This window comes from Euphorbia lathyris, chromosome 1, assembly GCF_963576675.1.
Source record: "Euphorbia lathyris chromosome 1, ddEupLath1.1, whole genome shotgun sequence".
Lineage (NCBI taxonomy): Eukaryota > Viridiplantae > Streptophyta > Magnoliopsida > Malpighiales > Euphorbiaceae > Euphorbia > Euphorbia lathyris.
In genome coordinates, this window is record NC_088910.1 from 2,192,736 (window position 1) to 2,210,605 (window position 17,870).

Genomic DNA, 17,870 nt, shown 5'->3' on the forward strand with positions numbered 1-17,870 from the left:
TCCGAGTATTTATTCAGAGAGAAGGGAAGAAGGCGAAACAAAACCAAAGCGCGAACGACGAGAGAGTTACGACGCCGTTTTAGGAAGCGGCAAAACTACATTATAGACGGGGTGTATCGGTTCGGTTTAAACTACATACCGAACCGAACCGATTGAATTCAGTTTTTCAGTTCAGTTTTTTTTATATTTTGGTATTCGGTTCGGTTTGATAAAAATGTAAAAAACCGCATCGAATTACACATATTTTACGTTCTTCTATATACACATATATTTGATTTTATAAGTTTAATTTTTTTATTATTATTGAGATAATAACCCAATATAGATATATTTTGAAAGTATTTCAATTTTTATTGTTGTTGAAGTAAATTTAATGAGAAAATACAGTGGTTTTTATTTGTTATTTTTTATTTTTAACTTAATTCGGTTTAAATCGAACTGAACCGTATATTTTGGTTCGATTTACCTATTATTCGGTTCGGTATCAGTGTCAATTATTTTGATCATTTTGGTATTTGGGTTTTTCGGTTGGATTTTGTACCGATGCACACCCCTAGCCATGAGTGATGACCCTTTTTCACAAAGGTGTATAGCTATAATCCAGCCGAGCTTTGAGCTACTCATTTTCGGCTCGAGAGAAAACAATAGAGCTCGAGCTTAGTTCGAGCTCAACATTTTATTCAAGCTCGGTTCACTAAGAAATTATTAAATTGTGAGCTACTCGAGATTCGTTTATTTGTTCATGTGTTTTACTTGCGATAAGCTAACTAATTATGTTCATGAATTTTCCTCGCAAACAATTTTTTAATTATGTTCATAAACTACGGAGTTTTGAAACCTACGAAGTTAAAGTTTCAAATAAAACTTCCTTTGTATAAATATTGTTACTAAAATAATAATTGAGCTAAGCTTGATCACGGACCGACCCATGACCTTTATTCGTGAGTTTGTTCACGAACCTATAAATGAACCAAACCGAGTTCATCGTGCTTAAGTTCGGCTCACTCGAGTCAAGCTTCAAAATCATATTCAAACTCGAGTTATTTATAAATTGAGCTAAATAACGCTTTTGTCGAATCGAACGAGCGACTTGACTTATTTATAGTCATTTTCGAGGTAAATTTCATCAATGGTGTACAACTTTTACCTCATTTCACACTTTGGTGTAGAACCTTTAATTTGTCTCACTAATATGTACGATCTTATAGATGACCTCTCACTATGGTATACAGTCGGTAAAAATGACCGGTCAAAGCCTATTCAACACGCCACATATGCAGTTTTTATCTTAACCATTTTAAAAAGTGGGACCCGCTAAAATTTCAATTACTAAAATACCCTTAAATAGAAAATGTTAGACTCTTTCTCTTCATCTCTCAATCTTTTTCTTTCTCTCTCTAAACCTTCTCTCTCTTCGACTCAAATTTGTACCTTTTTTCTTTCTCTCTCTAACCTTTCTGTCTTCGACTCAAATTTGCAGCTCATCTAAGAATTGATTCATCACATTTGAATCCCAATAGATGATGGATGTAGAGTTAATGGACCAATAAAGGTAAGAAGGATACAACTAGAACAGTAAAAGCAATTAGAAAATATATAATAATGTAAGCGGTGGCAGAGAGATTTGTTGATGAGTCCCCGGCTAAACTATTTAGTTAGTGAATTTGTGAGTGGTTAAACTTCCGGATATTCAAAATCTTTTTTTTTTTCCTTGCTCCCCTTGAAAGTCTCAACTATCTAAGGCTAAGGCGGATTTGTCAACGGCGGCGTTGCTGGCATGATTATAATAGTTATGGCACATTACTAATTGTTGATTTTCTTGAAAGGGCCCGTTTGTTTTACCTACTATTTGTTGTTGCTGTTTGCTGGTTGCTGTTGGAAAAAGCTGCTTTTCCAAAAAGCAAAGATTCTCTACTTTATAAAAGGCTGCTTTTCAGGTGTAAAAGGCAAACAGAAGGTCACTTAGGGCCCGTTTGTTTTACCTACTGTTTGCTGTTTATGTTTGCTGCTTGCTGTTTGCTGTTGCCATTTGCTGTTACGGTTTGCTGTTTGTTTTTTGAAAAAGCTGCTTTTCCAAAAAGCAGAGATTCTCTGCTTTTGTAAAAGGCTGTTTTTCAGGTGTGAAAGACAAACAGGAGGTCACTAATCAAACACATAATGTTGCTTTTCAGATTTAAAAGGCAAACAGGAGATAACTAACCAAACACTTAAAACTCTCCCTTTTGAAATGAAAAGGCAAACAGTAGCGTGAAAAGTAGCAACCAAACGGGCCATTAATGCTGCTTTTCAACTGTAAAAGGCAAACAGGAGAAGTCTAACCAAACACCTAAAACTCTACCTTTTAAAATGAAAAGGCAAACAGGAGGTGAAAAGTAGGTAAACAAATACCCCTGCTAGATGAAGAAATTAGAATAATGATGAAGACTGTCGGAAGAATCATAAAGTAGATAAGAATCAAACACCCATCCTATTTAGGAAAAAAAATATTGGCTTAATACATCATTTGTCCCCTTAACTTGTCTAAAAAGCTTGATTGGCCCTCTGAACTTTCAAAGTGTTCCGATAGCCCTTTGAACTTGCAAAAAATGTTCAGTTAGCCCCCTGAACTTGCGTAAAACGCAATCAATTGATCACTCGGTCATAAAAAAGTAAGTTAAATGCGGAAGATGTACTCCACGTATCTTAGAATGTTATTGCATAATTAAAAAATAGATTAGAAAGGAAGTTATTGCTTGTTCAATTATACAACTTGTCTTCTCTAATATTAGAATCGTATATTCCGATTTTGGTCGTTTTACTTTTTATAAGACTCGTGGAATACATCTTCCTCATTTAACTTACTTTTTTACGACCGAGTGATCAATTGATTACGTTTTACGCAAGTTCAGGGGGCTAACTGAATATTTTTTTGCAAGTTCAGGGGGCTATCGGAATACTTTAAAAGTTCAGGGGGCCAATCAAGCTTTTTGGATAAGTTCAGAGGGTAAATGATATATTAAGCCAAAAATATTCAAATTACAAACTGAATATATAACCTGAAACATAAACAGACACTTTGTGGAATTTTTCTTATCTGGGTAAATCGTTAATTCTCAAATTCCATTGATACCAGCTATGAAGCACCGATACTTCCCGGAGGTCACCGTATGCATATCCGATACTCCGGGTGCGGGGATTCGCCGGGGATTCGCGGGGATACGTACGGGATTCGCCTGGGAAGTATCCCCTTTTTTCTTTTTCTTTTTAAATGAGGGGATACGTGGGGACACGCCGGGGACACTTCGGGGATACTTTAGGGGTTTTTTTAAAAAACTTTGAAAGTATAAGGGTTTTTTTTTAAAAAAAAAACTCAGTAAATAGAAGGATTAAAATGAAATAATCCAAGATTACTGGTATTTGTGGTTTTATAATGACTTGAGAGTATTATTTGTGTTTTTATAATGACTTTATGAATATGATTTGTGATTTATATATTTATGTATCTTTTTGAATTTTCATTATAAATGATATATATATTATTAATTATATATAAAATTTGCCGTATCCCCGCCGTACCCGTATCTCATATTTTTTAGAAATGCCGTTTGCCGTACCCGTACGCGTACCCGCACCCGTATGCGTACCCGTATCGGTGCTTCATAGGATACCAGACACTTTCTTAATTCTTTGGCTATACTGTGAGCTTTTCCCGTCCTCCTCCATGGATAATATCTCTAATTAAGTTAGAATGAATTGATTTTTAATGGAAGGAAAAACAATGCCAAGGAAATCTCGGTTGGGCGAATCAACATATTTTCATTCATTATTTTGTTTTTGAAATGTGACTTTTATTGGTTTGTTTGTAACACATTCCTGGAAACTTTGAGAGGAGTTAGAGAGAGAGAGAGAGGAGGGAAAGGGGAGGAGAAAGAAGAGGGCATAAAAGTAATTTTACATTAAGTGGTTAAATTTTGAGTTTTTAACCGGTCAAACTGCTAATGTGGTATGTTGACTTCGCGTTGACCGGTTATTTTTACCCGCTATACACCATAGTGAGAGGTCACCTATAAGGTCGTACATATTAGTGAAACAAATTAAAGGTTGTACACCAAAGTATGAAATGGGATAAAGGTTGTGTACCATTAATAAAATTTACCCTCATTTTCCCTTTCCATCATCTTAGGATAAGCTATAAAGATCCTCTTGTCGTTATAATCAAGAGAAATTTTAAGAGCCTAAATATTAACAAATGAAGTCAATTTTTAACATTATTATTAGACTTCAGTGTAGTTTCACCACTGTTAAAAGAAGAAAAAAAAGATAAAAAAAAAAAGATTTCACCTTTTATGTTGTATCTTTTACTCGTTGTAGAACTTGTTTAAAATAGACTTGTTCTCGTGTTCCCTGGACCGGGCTTGGACAAGAAAAATTGTCCTTATATCCAAGTCCACTAAACTCCATCTATATTTTAGACAGGTTTAGATTTATAAAAATAGCACGGACTAGTCCAGCCCGATCCGCTTATTAATATTGATTAAAAAATTTATGTATTTATATATTAATATTTATTTTTTATTAGTAAAAATTATACATATATATTTAGGTAGGCTTACACGGGCTGGGTTTGGGATTTGATTTTTGAGCCCGAACCCACCTAAATTAACAATGGACTGGATTGGGCTTGGGATGAGTATTTATAGATAAAAGCCCGCCGAGCCCGACCCATGAACACTTCTAGTTTAAAGTGATATATTGATCATTTTAATTTGTTTAAAGTGTTTTGTTACCTCTTTAAACTTGTTTATAGTATCTATTGCCCTCTAAACTTGCTTAAAATTATAGAATTTTTAATTTGTTCAAACCATCTCTTATTCTGCCACGTGAATTTAAAAGGTTAATCGTGTCAACTTAAGGAAATTCATAACACTAATAAAACCATCTAGAAGTTCAGGAGGCAATCGGTTTTTTAAACCAAGTTTAGGAGACTCCTTAGGTAATAAATATATTATAAACAATATTTTTATTTTTTCATTTATCTAATACTTTTTCCTAAATTATGATTTTTTTTCCGCTTGATTTTTAATCCGTAAACCTAAATATACATATAATAGGTTTTCATTTTCATTTTTTATCCCTTCATCCTAAAATTGTTCTCATTCATTATCTCAGTTACGTTCACATGGACCCTGATGACCACGTAAATTTGGTCATTCACCGTTAGATCTAGGCGGATTAAAATCCTAAGGTGGAGATTCAAAACATCCTAAGGCTTATATTTAATCCGTCTAGATCTAACGGTGAATGGCCAAATTTACGTGGTCATTAGGGTCCATGTGAACGCAACTGTTCATTATCTTTACAATTTCAAAAAAAAAAAAAATCTTAAATATCATCTCCAAAATTTACCAAAACTCTATTCTTAAAAAAATGGGTGAAAGTGCAAAAAAATACCCCTAGCGTTTTGGGTCCGGAACAATTTTACCTCTAACGTCTACAATAATGCAATTTTACCCTTAACATTGGAAGCCAATAGTAATTTTATCTGTATTTTTTGCACCTTAACCCTAAAAAAAATCTCTCCTCTCATCCATTCTTCTCATTGTTCGTGTTTATTTGACCGATATTAGCACATCTTATAGATTTATGGATCCGCCACTAGTTATAAATCACATTATCTCATGTCAATTGATATATCAAATGAGATATATCACTATTTTTTTTATGGAATGAGATATCATACGGGTAAATAATTTATTTTTTTATAATTTATAAATAATTTATTAATCTCCTCCTTTTTAGCTAACGCAATATTTAGTCCTCTATTTTGAAAAACACATTATAAAATCTTCATTTTTTATCAATATTAACCCTTTAATCTTTCTATCTAATTTTTTAAAAAATTTAACCATTATACAGTAAAACCTCTATAAATTAATAATGTTGAGACCATAGAATTTTATTAATTTATAGAGTTATTAATTAATCGATAAATTAATAATTATTAATTTATAGAGTGATTTTAAATTTTTTAGTAATAAATTTTAAATTACTAATTTAAATAAAGTTTTGTCTAAAATCAATGAACAAATAAAATTAAACGTGCATTATATAAGTTAATTGAACTTGGAAGTTCATTGTATTTATCTTAAAAATATTCAATGAACTTCCAAGTTCAATTAACTTATATAATGCACGTTTAATTTTATTTGTTCATTGATTTTAGATAAAACTTTATTTAAATTTATATGGAGTATTGTTTCAAATCATACCAAAAATGAGGACAAATCTGAAGATAATTCGGTACTTTTGAAACCAGTCAAAAGAAAGGAAGCAATTATAGCATGCACATCATCCACTATTTACAATTTTTTGTTACAATTTGACAAGGATAAACCAGAACTTTTGAATGCACTGAGAATAGTTAGGGATGAAATTCAACTAGATTTAAATTTCAAGATAAAACAAAATACTATAGATTCATATTTTGCTAAATTATCCTAAGTATGTATATCTATATATATTTTGCATATGTATTTGAGAAATTATTAATTTATAGAGGTAATAATACAATGTATTTATAAAGGGTTGTTCTGGAAAATTATTATCTTATTAATTTATTTTTATTTTTTTGATGGGGATCTTATTAATTTATTAAAATTGATTATTTTTTGAACTGGCCCAAGTTGGGACCAGAAGAAATTATTATTTTAAAGAGTTTATTAATTTATCGAGTATTAATTTACAGAGGTTTTACTGTATTTGGCATGAGACAGACATAAAATAACATGACTATTTTATATCGTACTATGTTTATCCTGAAAACTAAGATGTGTTTGGTTAAAAAAATTTAAAAAAAGACAAACGAACCAAAATGTCAATATTGACAAAAGATAAGAAACTTGTAATATGTTTTTCAAAATAGGAAATGGACTAACAAATTATTTACCCTTCTTTAATCATATATAGGTCTTTTTGTAACTTATCTCATCATCTTATAATCTTAATCTCATCACATTGTTTTGCAACAAATAATCCGAAGAAAAAAAATTAACTTAGAATTTAAATCATTTACAATTTTCAGATATGATTGTAACCAATATACCCCCACACTCGATTGTTAGCCTTTTGACGTTTGATTTGCAATAATTAATACAATTCTTTGATTCATTCAAAAAAAAATAATTTACAATTTTCTTAAAAACATTTGTTTTTTAAATAAAACTATTGCTTTATTTTTAAATAAAATTTTCATAACAATAGAATTCAACTGAAATCCAATCAGCAACAAGTTGAGCTAAGGGCCCGTTTGTTTTATCTACTGTTTGCTGTTGCTTTTTGCTGTTTGCTGTTACGGTTTGCTGTTGGCCGTTGCTGTTTGCTGTTGGAAAAAGCTGCTTTTCCAAAAAGCAGAGATTCTCTACTTTTGCAAAACGCTGCTTTTCAGGTGTAAAAGGCAAACAGGAGGTCACTAACCAAACACTTAATGTTGCTTTTCAACTGTAAAAGGCAAACAGGAAAAGATTAACCAAACACTTAAAACTCTGCCTTTTAAAATGAAAAGGCAAACAGGAGGTGAAAAGTATGTAAACAAACACCCCCTAAAATTCATTGCATAATACATTTTGCTGCCTATGCTAAAACCAACTTCTTTTAAACAGGATGCACAGTTTAACAAATAAGGTTAATTATAATTTGATTTCACGGATTTGCAGATAGATACTTGTGGTATTTTTCGTTACAAAGACAACTCTGAAATTTTCATGCCAAATTTGGTCGATAACGACCTCAAAATGAAAATTTAATTAAAAATTATTTAGTATCATATTTACTATGAACCACATTTTTTATTTTTCAAAAATCGTTTTTGGAGTTCTCTATCTAAACATTAACTTTCTCTCTCATAAAAAATACATAAACGACCTCAAACCTAAAAAGTTGAAGAATTAAAGTTGCTTAAAATATCATTTAACTCTTGAAAATTTTTATTTTGAGATCGTTATCGGCCAAATTTTGAAAAATCAACAAAAAATAAAAAATTTACAAACCACAGAGTTTTATTTGTAACAAAAAATACCACAAGTACCCATCTGCAAATCTATGAAACCACGGAACTTCTATTTGTAATTAACCCTAACAAATATGAGTAATCAGATAATTTGCCTAGCAATCTACATCACTATCAGTGACAGACTCACTGTGAGAGGATGCTTATCGTGATTTATGAGTGCTAAATTGATATTTTTTTTAAGTGTTTTCACATAAAAAAAGCATTCACATTTTCCATAGAAGAATTTTCGGTATTTTCCGGCAATCATTGGATGCTTAAAACCCTCGGGATACGTCCCTGATCACTACACAAGTTAAATAGATCATGCTCTATAAAATTAACTCTGCTATACCACCCCTTACACCAAATAGGAGGACATTAGATTCCAGCTAATCTTCATGTGAGTTGGCATTGGTGCCACAAAGCGAAGAACATCCGGCTTTTCGCTGAGCGAAGGGTGCAGGTCTTCCGATTTTGCATTTAAAACATGGCGGAATTTCGAAATGTTTGGAAGTACAAGTTCCCTACAGTGGAGATGTAATAAGGGAACCTTTGACAACACACTTCCTTTCTGAACATCAATACCTTCTGGTCGACGCAACTTGTATGGTTTCCCGGTAACTGGCTCATAATCGACTCGAGGCATTTGCTTCCATCTTTGGTGCACAAACCAACCATACTTGTAGTCACCAACAATGGGAGTTCCTAGAGCTTCAGCACAATGTACGCGGAGCTTACAAAATATCAAACAATAAAATCAGACATGATTCAAATTCTGCATCTTAATTCAATATTGATATGAATTCGGTGTCTAAAAGACGTCCTAGCTCCTATGGGATCGGGCTTCATTTTTTCGTCAGGTTTCCTTTCGCTTAGCAATCCAATATCATGCTACCCCAGCCCAAATATCCTAAACCGATTCAAATATCCTATCAATATTTTAGGGGTTTCAATTTCTAAAGCATTTCAGAAACTTGAAAGTTCTTCAAAATCAGAGCTTATATGCTTCACATTGTACACGGAGCTTACAAATATTAAACAATAAAATCGGACACGGTTTAAATGCTGCATCTTAATTCAATATTGACATGAATTCGGTGTATAAAAGACTTCCTAGCTCCTACAGGGCCGGGCTTCATTTTTTCGTCAGCCTTTCCTTTCTTTTAGCAATCCAATAACATGCTACCCCACCCCAGCTCAAATATCCTAAACCGATTCAAATATCCTATCGATGTTTTAGGGGTTTCAATTTCTAAAGCATTTCAGAAACTTGAAAGTTCTTAAAAATCAGAGCTTATATGCTTCACAATGTACGCGGAGCTTACAAAACATTAAACAATAAAATCAGACATGATTCAATTGCTCCATCTTAATTCAATATTGACATGAGTTCGGTTTATAAAAGATGTCCTAGCTCCTACAGGATTGGCCTTCATTTTTTCGTCAGGCTTTCCTTTCGCTTAGCAATCCAATAACATGCTACCTAAACCGATTCATATATCCTATCAATTGTTTAGGGGTTTCAATTTCCAAAGCATTTCAGAAACATGAAAGCTCTTCAAAATCAGAGCTTATATGCTTCATATTGTATGCGGAGCTTACAAAATATTAAACAATAAAATCAGACACGGTTCAAATGCTGCATCTTAATTCAATATTGACATGAATTCAGTGTATAAAAGACGTCCTAGATCCTACAGGGTCGGGCTTCATTTTTTCGTCAGGCTTTCCTTTCGCTTAGCAATCAAATAACATGCTACCCCAATCCAAATATCTTAAACCGATTCAAATATCGTATCAAGCTTTTAGGGGTTTCAATTTCCAAAGCATTTCAGCAACATGAAAGCTCTTCAAAATCAGAGCTTATATGCTTCACATTGTATGCGAAGCTTACAAAATATTAAACAATAAAACCAGACATGATTCAAATTCTGCATCTTAATTCAATATTGACATGAATTCGGTGTACAAAAGACGTCCTAGCTCCTACAGGGTCAGGGGTCGGGCTTCATTTTTTCATCAGGCTTTCCTTTCGCTTAGCAATCCAAAACATGCTACCCCAACCTAATTATCTTAAACCGGTTCAAATATCCTATCAATTTTTTAGGGGTTTCAATTTCCAAAGCATTTCAGAAACATGAAAGCTCTTCAAAATCAGAGCTTATATGCTTCATATTTTAACACCATTTTCACATTTATTTGCCAGCAAAATAGATACTTTGATTAGCTCGTAGCCCATATTCGAACAAATTATCAGCAATTAAGTTCAACTGAGCACCATCAACTAGATAAATAAGTTCATAGTACCTGATGCTTTCGGCTAGTAAGTGGGCGTAGCTCAATCCATGAACATCCATTTATTGTAGGACCTATAACCCGATATTCAGTTAAAGCGTCTTGAGCAGGTTCCAAGCCTGAATGCTGAGCCAACACAACTCTCTCAGACTTTCCATTATTAAGAAGCACCTATTAGACATTAAAAAACCCGATAAATAGGTTATACCATTGTTTAAGATGTATTAAAAGCTATTTTATAATGCTTCCACATATTCTCCGAACCTTCGAAAGAGGAGCTCGAATTATGCCTTCGTTTTCCTTGGGTGAGCCTATAACCAATGCCCAGTACCTCTGACATGTTGCTTCACATGCATCATTCCAAGCCTAGATAACAAATATTTTAGTTGTCAAATCGAGATCCGACTCGTGAATCAAAATACTCATTTTGAGAATTGTGACTCATGATTCGTAAGATTCGGTTCAAATTCATATATTATAAAAATAAAATATTTACCATGTTGAACTTGTAGAAATGCAATTTTAATGTCAAAAAATAAATTATATCAACTAAGTACTTAAAATTCAAATCTAGTGCAAATGCAATCCTAATAAAACTAATTCACAAATCGGACTCTGTTTAATAACTTAATAGAGATGGAGAGTTTGACTTTCTGACTCTGTTTTTTTGCCTTGTTGTCAACTTGATAAATAACAATCGGACTAGAGGAGAGTTGGTTTAGTAGTTAGTGTTGTTGAAGAGCAGTGATGAAGATCCAGCTTGAAATAGAGTTGAATCGAATAATCGAATCACATGAATCATAAAATTCTGTTATAATTTAGATTCGCCCTATAGATTCGGCTCGAAATAGAGCTGAATTGAATAACAGTGGTCCCAAACCATAGTGGGAATTAGATGGTTTCCCCCACAGTATTATGTAATGTACATCAACAACAGTGACGTTACAAAATAAGACCAGAGACATAAGTACCTTACACCAAGAACTTGATTTCTTTACGTCAGTAAATAACCACTCGAGATGACCAATGCTTTCTTTGGTTCGCCCCATTAAGAGGAGACCGCTGCTCTCTTTGTCAAGGCGCTGCACCTGGAAGAAAGTATTTATATGATAAATACATTCACAGTTCAGTAATTTACAGAAATAGCAAAACAGTAATCAACAATTGAAAAATGAAATAGAATCTATGTTGCACGGAAATGGAAACGGACACGAAACGCAGAACCGCCAATGACAAAGAGTTTCTGTGCAACATAGAATAGAATAAGGGAGATATTTTAATATAGTACTTTTCATGTTTCAGTAACAACTTCAGCGCATGAATCCAAAGGCTTCCCATAAGTAAAATTCACTTGCAACGAGCCTTACCAACTTAGGCCCCTCATCATAATCATAAGACAAAGCTGCAGCTGCTAGTGCATCCATGCTATTGTGAACTGGAAGATTCCCCTAATAAAATTATAACACAAAATAAATCGACAGGCAACCACTTAACAAAAACAATGATCAATTATAGGAAATAATAAAATGGCTTAATGCCTCCCCAGCCCCCTGAACTTGTCCATTTTTGTCACTTAGCCCCTGTACTTAGTGGCCAACCTTTCAGCCCCCTAAACTTAACAATTGTAACACATTTAGCCCATTTTTGACAGTGACATGGCACATACGTGCCTCCTAATGTTGGTAACACCAACATATGCCATGTCACCACCATGTAGGCAAAAAGGGGCTAAATGTGTTACAATTATTGAGTTTAGGGGCCTGAAAGGTTAGACACTAAATATAAGGGGCTAAATGACAAAAAGGGACAAGTTGAGGGGGCTGGGGAGGTATTAAGCCTAATAAAATTATAGGATAAAACCTTGACTGGCAATCTTGGAGGCTTGTTGAGGACAAGTATGTCGGTGTCCTAAAATTGAAACATGTAAAACATGAAACATATGGCAAAAAAACTAAGGCAAAGAAATTCTCAATAACAATCATGTGCACAACATTCAATTTTTGACATGCCTTGTACTTGACAAGCCTTTGCAAGTATGCAATCTCATCAGCATTTGGATATAAAGTTCCGCTTGGTATGGTGTCAAACCTCTTGTTGATCTTAGTTTCAGCAACTGATACAGGTATATGAACTCTTGCCCCCACCTCCATGACATCATTAGGCTTCATCTGTAGGCCAGCTGTGTTGTAGATGTTAAACCCAGTGGAATCATATACATTTGCAAACACGTAAAAACAAATTAAAGTGGAAGATACAAAATTTGCCTAAAACATAAGGAGCACCTTAAAGTTGTCAATTTTGGTCATTTTGCCACCCGAACTTAAGGGACAACCCATTAGGCCCTCCAACTTCCTGAAAATGACAACACGCCCCTTTTTTTTTCCTCAATCAGAGAAGGTGTTGATCCGTGAGGACCACTCGCCTTTTGTTTGACTTCCCATATGCAATGTAGCTTTTCCTTTTACAAAAATTTGCAATGTGACCTTTCGGGATGGTATTTCAAAGTGTGTATGAGTTTAGAGAGGCTATTGCAAAATATGCTCTAAGATGGGTTAAATTATTTTGAAGGGAAAAACCACATTTCATATGTGAAATCAACAGCAAGGCGAGTGGTCAAAATCTTCTCCGATTCAGAAAAAATAAGGGGTGCATTATATCACTTTCAGTGAGTTGGAGTGGCTAATAGGTTGTATGTCCCTTAAGTTCGGGGAAAAAATGACCAAAATGGACAGCTTTAGGGGGCTCCATATAGTTTAGGCCTACAAAATTAGTATAAGTGGTGATGCACAAGTGTACCTTTATCATGGATGTTTGCCCTCCCTGTTTGCTGGAAACACTACCACTTTGGCCCTTCATTTGGACCTAGTGAAAAAATGGGTTAAAAAGTGGTAAATCAAAGTAATTAATCAAAGAAAGACAAAGTGATTGAGAGAAGAAAATTGTTCTATACCCACAAGGCCCTTATTGAAATGTGACTGAATCACGGAGTCGAGGATTTCATCAAAGTAATACTTCACCCAGCTAATCACAGTGACATGGGATGCCAATGAACTCCTTCCAGGCAAAGGGTGGCCGGGGAAAGGAGGCAAGGATAGGAGCTGGCGTGGCTTGGGTCCATCTTTCGGGGAGCCCAATTGAGAAATGTTGTTGGACACTCTAATGACTCTGTGGGCATATGCAGGAGGTGGAGGAGCTATTCTTGAGTAACTTCTAAACTTCCAGGATACCTGCTTGCAATGAGTATGCTTCCACATTGTTCTGCAAGTAGAGCAAGCAAAATCAAAAATAAAAAGAGTACTAAAGAAGTCTACCAATAAAGAGAAGATGTTTCAATTGATCTTAGCTTACCGTTCACAACTAAAGGGCGGCCCGGTGCACTACGCGTCCCCGCTGAGCGAGGGTCCGGGGTGGGGTCCCACCACAAGGATGTACTGGGGGCAAGCCTTCCCCTACCAATTTATTTGGCAAGAGTCCGCTCCTAAGACTCGAACCCGTGACCTCTTGGTCACACAACAACAACGTTTACCGTTGCGCCAAGGCTCGTTCACAACCACTAGCAAAAAATCCAAACACTAACCCCCCATGTTCTGAGCAATATAACATGTCTAATGAGGATTCTGAATCTGGATGGCCTAATGTTCTTGGGATAAGCCCTAACGCTTTTGAAGAAGTGTAGATTTAGCCCTAACATATGAAATTGTGCAAATTTAACCCTGACGTTTCTAAGCAATATCAATTTTAGCCATATGTTAACAAAAGTTTGAAAAAAATGGTTGATCTATTATTTAACTATCACATCAGACCTTCCAAACAAGTTTATCCATAAATTGAAGTAGTTTCCTACACTTTTTGTTGGTTATATTTGCAACATAGCAGTAACAAAGTAAACATTTTAGACACATTGACAAAAAAATTGTGATTAACTTGTATGTGGGAGACTTAATTAGCATTTTTAACAGTTTTTTGTAACCGTGTTAGTGGCACATTAAATATCTTAACGTAACCCGTTTTGATCCTGCTTGGAAACGTTAAGGTCAAATTTGGACCACTTTGTACCGTAGGGGCAAATCTACACTTCATTGAAAACGTTAAGGTCAAATTGACCCTTGGAAGTTCATCTGATCAAGAGAGTTTCTTCGACCAACAGAGTGAGGGTGGGGGATAAAAAGTGGAGTTAGAAAACTGAATGGGGTGTTACAGAGTAACACTAGACATGTCTAAACCACAAGGATTTAGGTACACTAGTGGAGAATAAATCTTTGTGAATTGCTCAGTTTTTTCCCCATTTCAATAGTAATTAGGTTAATTAATAATGCTTATTTATGCTGTGTTCCTAACTAATTACAGGATTAGAAACGGATTAGTTAAAATACTTGATCATTTTTGTTGAATATATAGGCATCCATTATTTCTGCTCCAGGAGATGAATGTCTGAGCATCCATCCACATTTGGACCCAGTGACAGATTCCGAATTCATCGATAGGGGTGCTCCATATAGTTTAGGACATTAAAGTAGAAACCAGAAATGCATCGCAAAAACAAAGATAGAAAAATTGGAATAGTACCTTGAAGAGGCTGAGGATTAGATCTGGCGAAGGAAATGGAACCCGAAGCAAAGAAGAAAAGGAAAGAGACCGAGCTCAGAAACACTGAAAGCAAAATGTGAGCGTTATGTAGAGAATTTAATTTAAATAAGAAAAAATTAGGTTGGATTTACATTTAAAATCATTAATGGCTGAATCTTTACACAGATTAGTAAGTACATAAAGCAAAGAGACTGAAGTTAAGATAAAAACTACCGTAGAACTAGGAAGCACCGACATGGGTACTCGTACGGGTGCGGAAAACGGTATTTTTAAAAAATATGAGACATGGGTGCGGTGGGGACAAGCCAAATTTATATATATATATATATCATAAACAATATTCATTAGTCATTATAAACCATAAATAACGTCCATAATAAGCCATTAATACATCGAAAAGAAACATTTAAATTTAATACTTTAAAATATTTAAACTACCGAAAAGAGGGGCGGCTGCTATATTCTTTTCATTAGATTTTGATTTCTATTTTTTCTATTAGGGTTTTATTCAATTTTTATATTCAACCCCACTTTTTTGTAAAATTATTAAAAAAAATACCTCTATATTCTACTTAAACAACTTAGTGCTCCCGAAGTGTCCCTATTAGAAAAGAAAAGAAAAAGAGGGGACACGTATTTTGGACTGTCGGGTGCATGTCCCCGAGTGTCGAAGCGTTCGAAATGTCCTGTACTCGTAAGTTAACCTCCTAGAAGTATGGGTGCTTCCTATTGGAAGTATACAATTACTCAATCGTCTTATATTTTAGTGTTCAAGTATTATTTTATGGCCGTAATCATTTTGTTATGAGAGAAGTTAATAAACAAGTCTCTAGTCCAATGTAAACCAAAAAAATAGTGGCAACTTCTAAAAGCTTTAACAAATTCAAACCCCTCCAACCAGAAAAGGGTTCTCTTTGTTTGTGTAGAAAAGCTATGATAACATCCGTCATAATATTACCAGGATCAGGCTGGGAATATTCCCCAAAAGGAGGACCAAAAAGGAGAAAAGACATAAAAAGATCCGCCGGTTTAGAATATATGGCATACAGCTAGAGATGGGGCGCATATATGGTGACACGCTTTTGGTCATCCTGAGATCATCCGCCAGGTAGAAGGATACGAGATCCGTCACATAAGGCGATCCGCCAAGATAAGACACTAAGCTGGTATATGATGGTGCCATATACCAGCTTAGTATCTTATCTTGGCGGATCGCCTTATGTGACGGATCTCGTATCCTTCTACCTGACGGATCTCAGGATGACCAAAGGCGTGTCACCATATATGCGCCCCATCTCAGCTGTACGCCATATATACTAAACCAGCGGATCTTTTTATGTCTTTTCTCCTTTTTGGTCCTTCTTTTGGGGAATATTCCCAGCCTGATCTTGGTAATATTATGGCGGATGTTATCAAGCTACAAGTAGAAGTAGGAACTAATTACTAACCCAATAATTTTAAAAAAGAAACACTAGCTCATTAATAACAGAAGAATGAGAAAATATTAAGAAACAACACTAGAATCACTAATGCAATCTCCTACCATTACACATAGTTGTCAAATCGAGATTCGACCCGTGAATCGAAATCCTCATTTTGTGAATCATGAATTGTAAGATTCGGTTCAAATTCATAAAATATTTATCATATTGAACTCAATATATTATCAAATATTAGTCTAGAAATGCAATTTTAACGTCAAAAAAGAAATCATATCAACCAAGTACTTAAAATTCAAATCTGATGCAAATCAATCCTAATAGAAATAATTCACAAACCGGACTCTGTTTAATAACTCAGTGGAGATGGAGAGTTTGAGTTTCTGAGTCTGTTTTTTTTACTTGTTGTCACCTTGATCATTAACAACTTGATAATGACGGAATGGAGCTAGTTTGAGTTGATAACTTGACAAATAACAATCGGACTAGAGGATAGTGAGTTAAGTAGTTAGTGTTGTTGAAGTTTGTAATGAACGGTGATGAAAGTTCGGCTCGAAATAGAGCTGAATCTAATCGAATCTTATGATTGGAATCGCGAATCCTAAGATTCTGTTACAATTTAGATTAGTCCTCCTATACATTCGGCTCGAAATAAAGCTGAATCTAATCAACAGTGCTGTTACATACTATTTCAAGTTTCAACATTAATGTTCCAGACAAAAGCTAAGTGTTTCTACAATTTCCCAACACTCTTTGTTCCAATTCATTGATAAACCTATTATCGTTTTTCCATATGAAACCATAACAATGTGAAGCAACAGCAAGTGGCAATTGAAAATAGTTTACAAAGTTACATGAAGCAAATCAAGTCTAAACCGAAGCAACAAAAATTGAAAATAGCCATTGATAACACCATAACAGCCATTATTGATAAACATGAAGATGACAGCAAATTAGCAATTGAAACTACTTTTGCATACCTTGAACTTGAAATTGGAGAAGGGGATTATCTGGGATTAGTCTGCCATAGATGAAGAACTTAAGCTAAACGGAGGTGGAAGCTGCAGCCGGAGTAACAGAGTCGTCTGTTGTCGGAACTCAGACGGAAAGAATTGGGGTGGGTGAAGGCGTGAAGCAGAGATTGAGGAGGATTTTAGAGATTTGCGTTTTTTTTTATTTCCCATCCACTTAACCTATTCATTGAAACCACGTCGTTTCGATAAGTATATTTTGTTTGTAGATTTAAATGATAAGTATATTTTGAGAACTATAAAAAAAATGATTTTACCTGCATATTTTGAAAAATATATTATAAAATCTTTATCTTTTATCATTGTTAATATTTTGATCAATTTACCAATTTTTTTTAGATTTTTAACCAATGAACAGCATAGTGTGATACAAAATGAACATGTTATCAGGGTTGGTCACAATTTAGGAGTCCTAAACAAAATAAGCAGCAATACCCCTTTAATATAAAATTTACAATTTAGGACCCATATAGGAAATATTAAATTGATTTT

The 17,870-nt window shown here is 34.4% G+C and overlaps 1 protein-coding gene across 7 annotated transcripts; it reads right to left on the reverse strand.

Annotated features, from left to right (window-relative positions):
- Nucleotides 1–8,071: 8,071 nt before the first annotated feature.
- Nucleotides 8,072–17,498, reverse strand: LOC136220274 (RNA pseudouridine synthase 3, mitochondrial). 7 transcript variants are annotated; one of them, XM_066008094.1, is made up of 12 exons: nucleotides 17,328–17,498; nucleotides 14,888–14,971; nucleotides 13,670–13,874; nucleotides 13,276–13,579; nucleotides 13,118–13,183; nucleotides 12,331–12,489; nucleotides 12,182–12,229; nucleotides 11,689–11,769; nucleotides 11,293–11,409; nucleotides 10,586–10,687; nucleotides 10,334–10,492; nucleotides 8,072–8,759 (listed from the first exon to the last, which is right to left on the reverse strand). In XM_066008094.1, exons 4-12 carry the CDS (start codon nucleotides 13,573–13,575, stop codon nucleotides 8,385–8,387), a joined length of 1,407 nt encoding a protein of 468 aa, XP_065864166.1. In that variant the 5' UTR covers nucleotides 13,576–13,579; nucleotides 13,670–13,874; nucleotides 14,888–14,971; nucleotides 17,328–17,498; the 3' UTR covers nucleotides 8,072–8,384. The 7 variants fall into 7 exon arrangements, with proteins under 7 accessions (XP_065864166.1, XP_065864159.1, XP_065864171.1 ...); XM_066008087.1 differs by having other exon boundaries at nucleotides 13,670–13,908; XM_066008079.1 differs by lacking the exon at nucleotides 13,670–13,874 and having other exon boundaries at nucleotides 8,073–8,759.
- Between the last annotated feature and the right edge of the window lie 372 nt (nucleotides 17,499–17,870).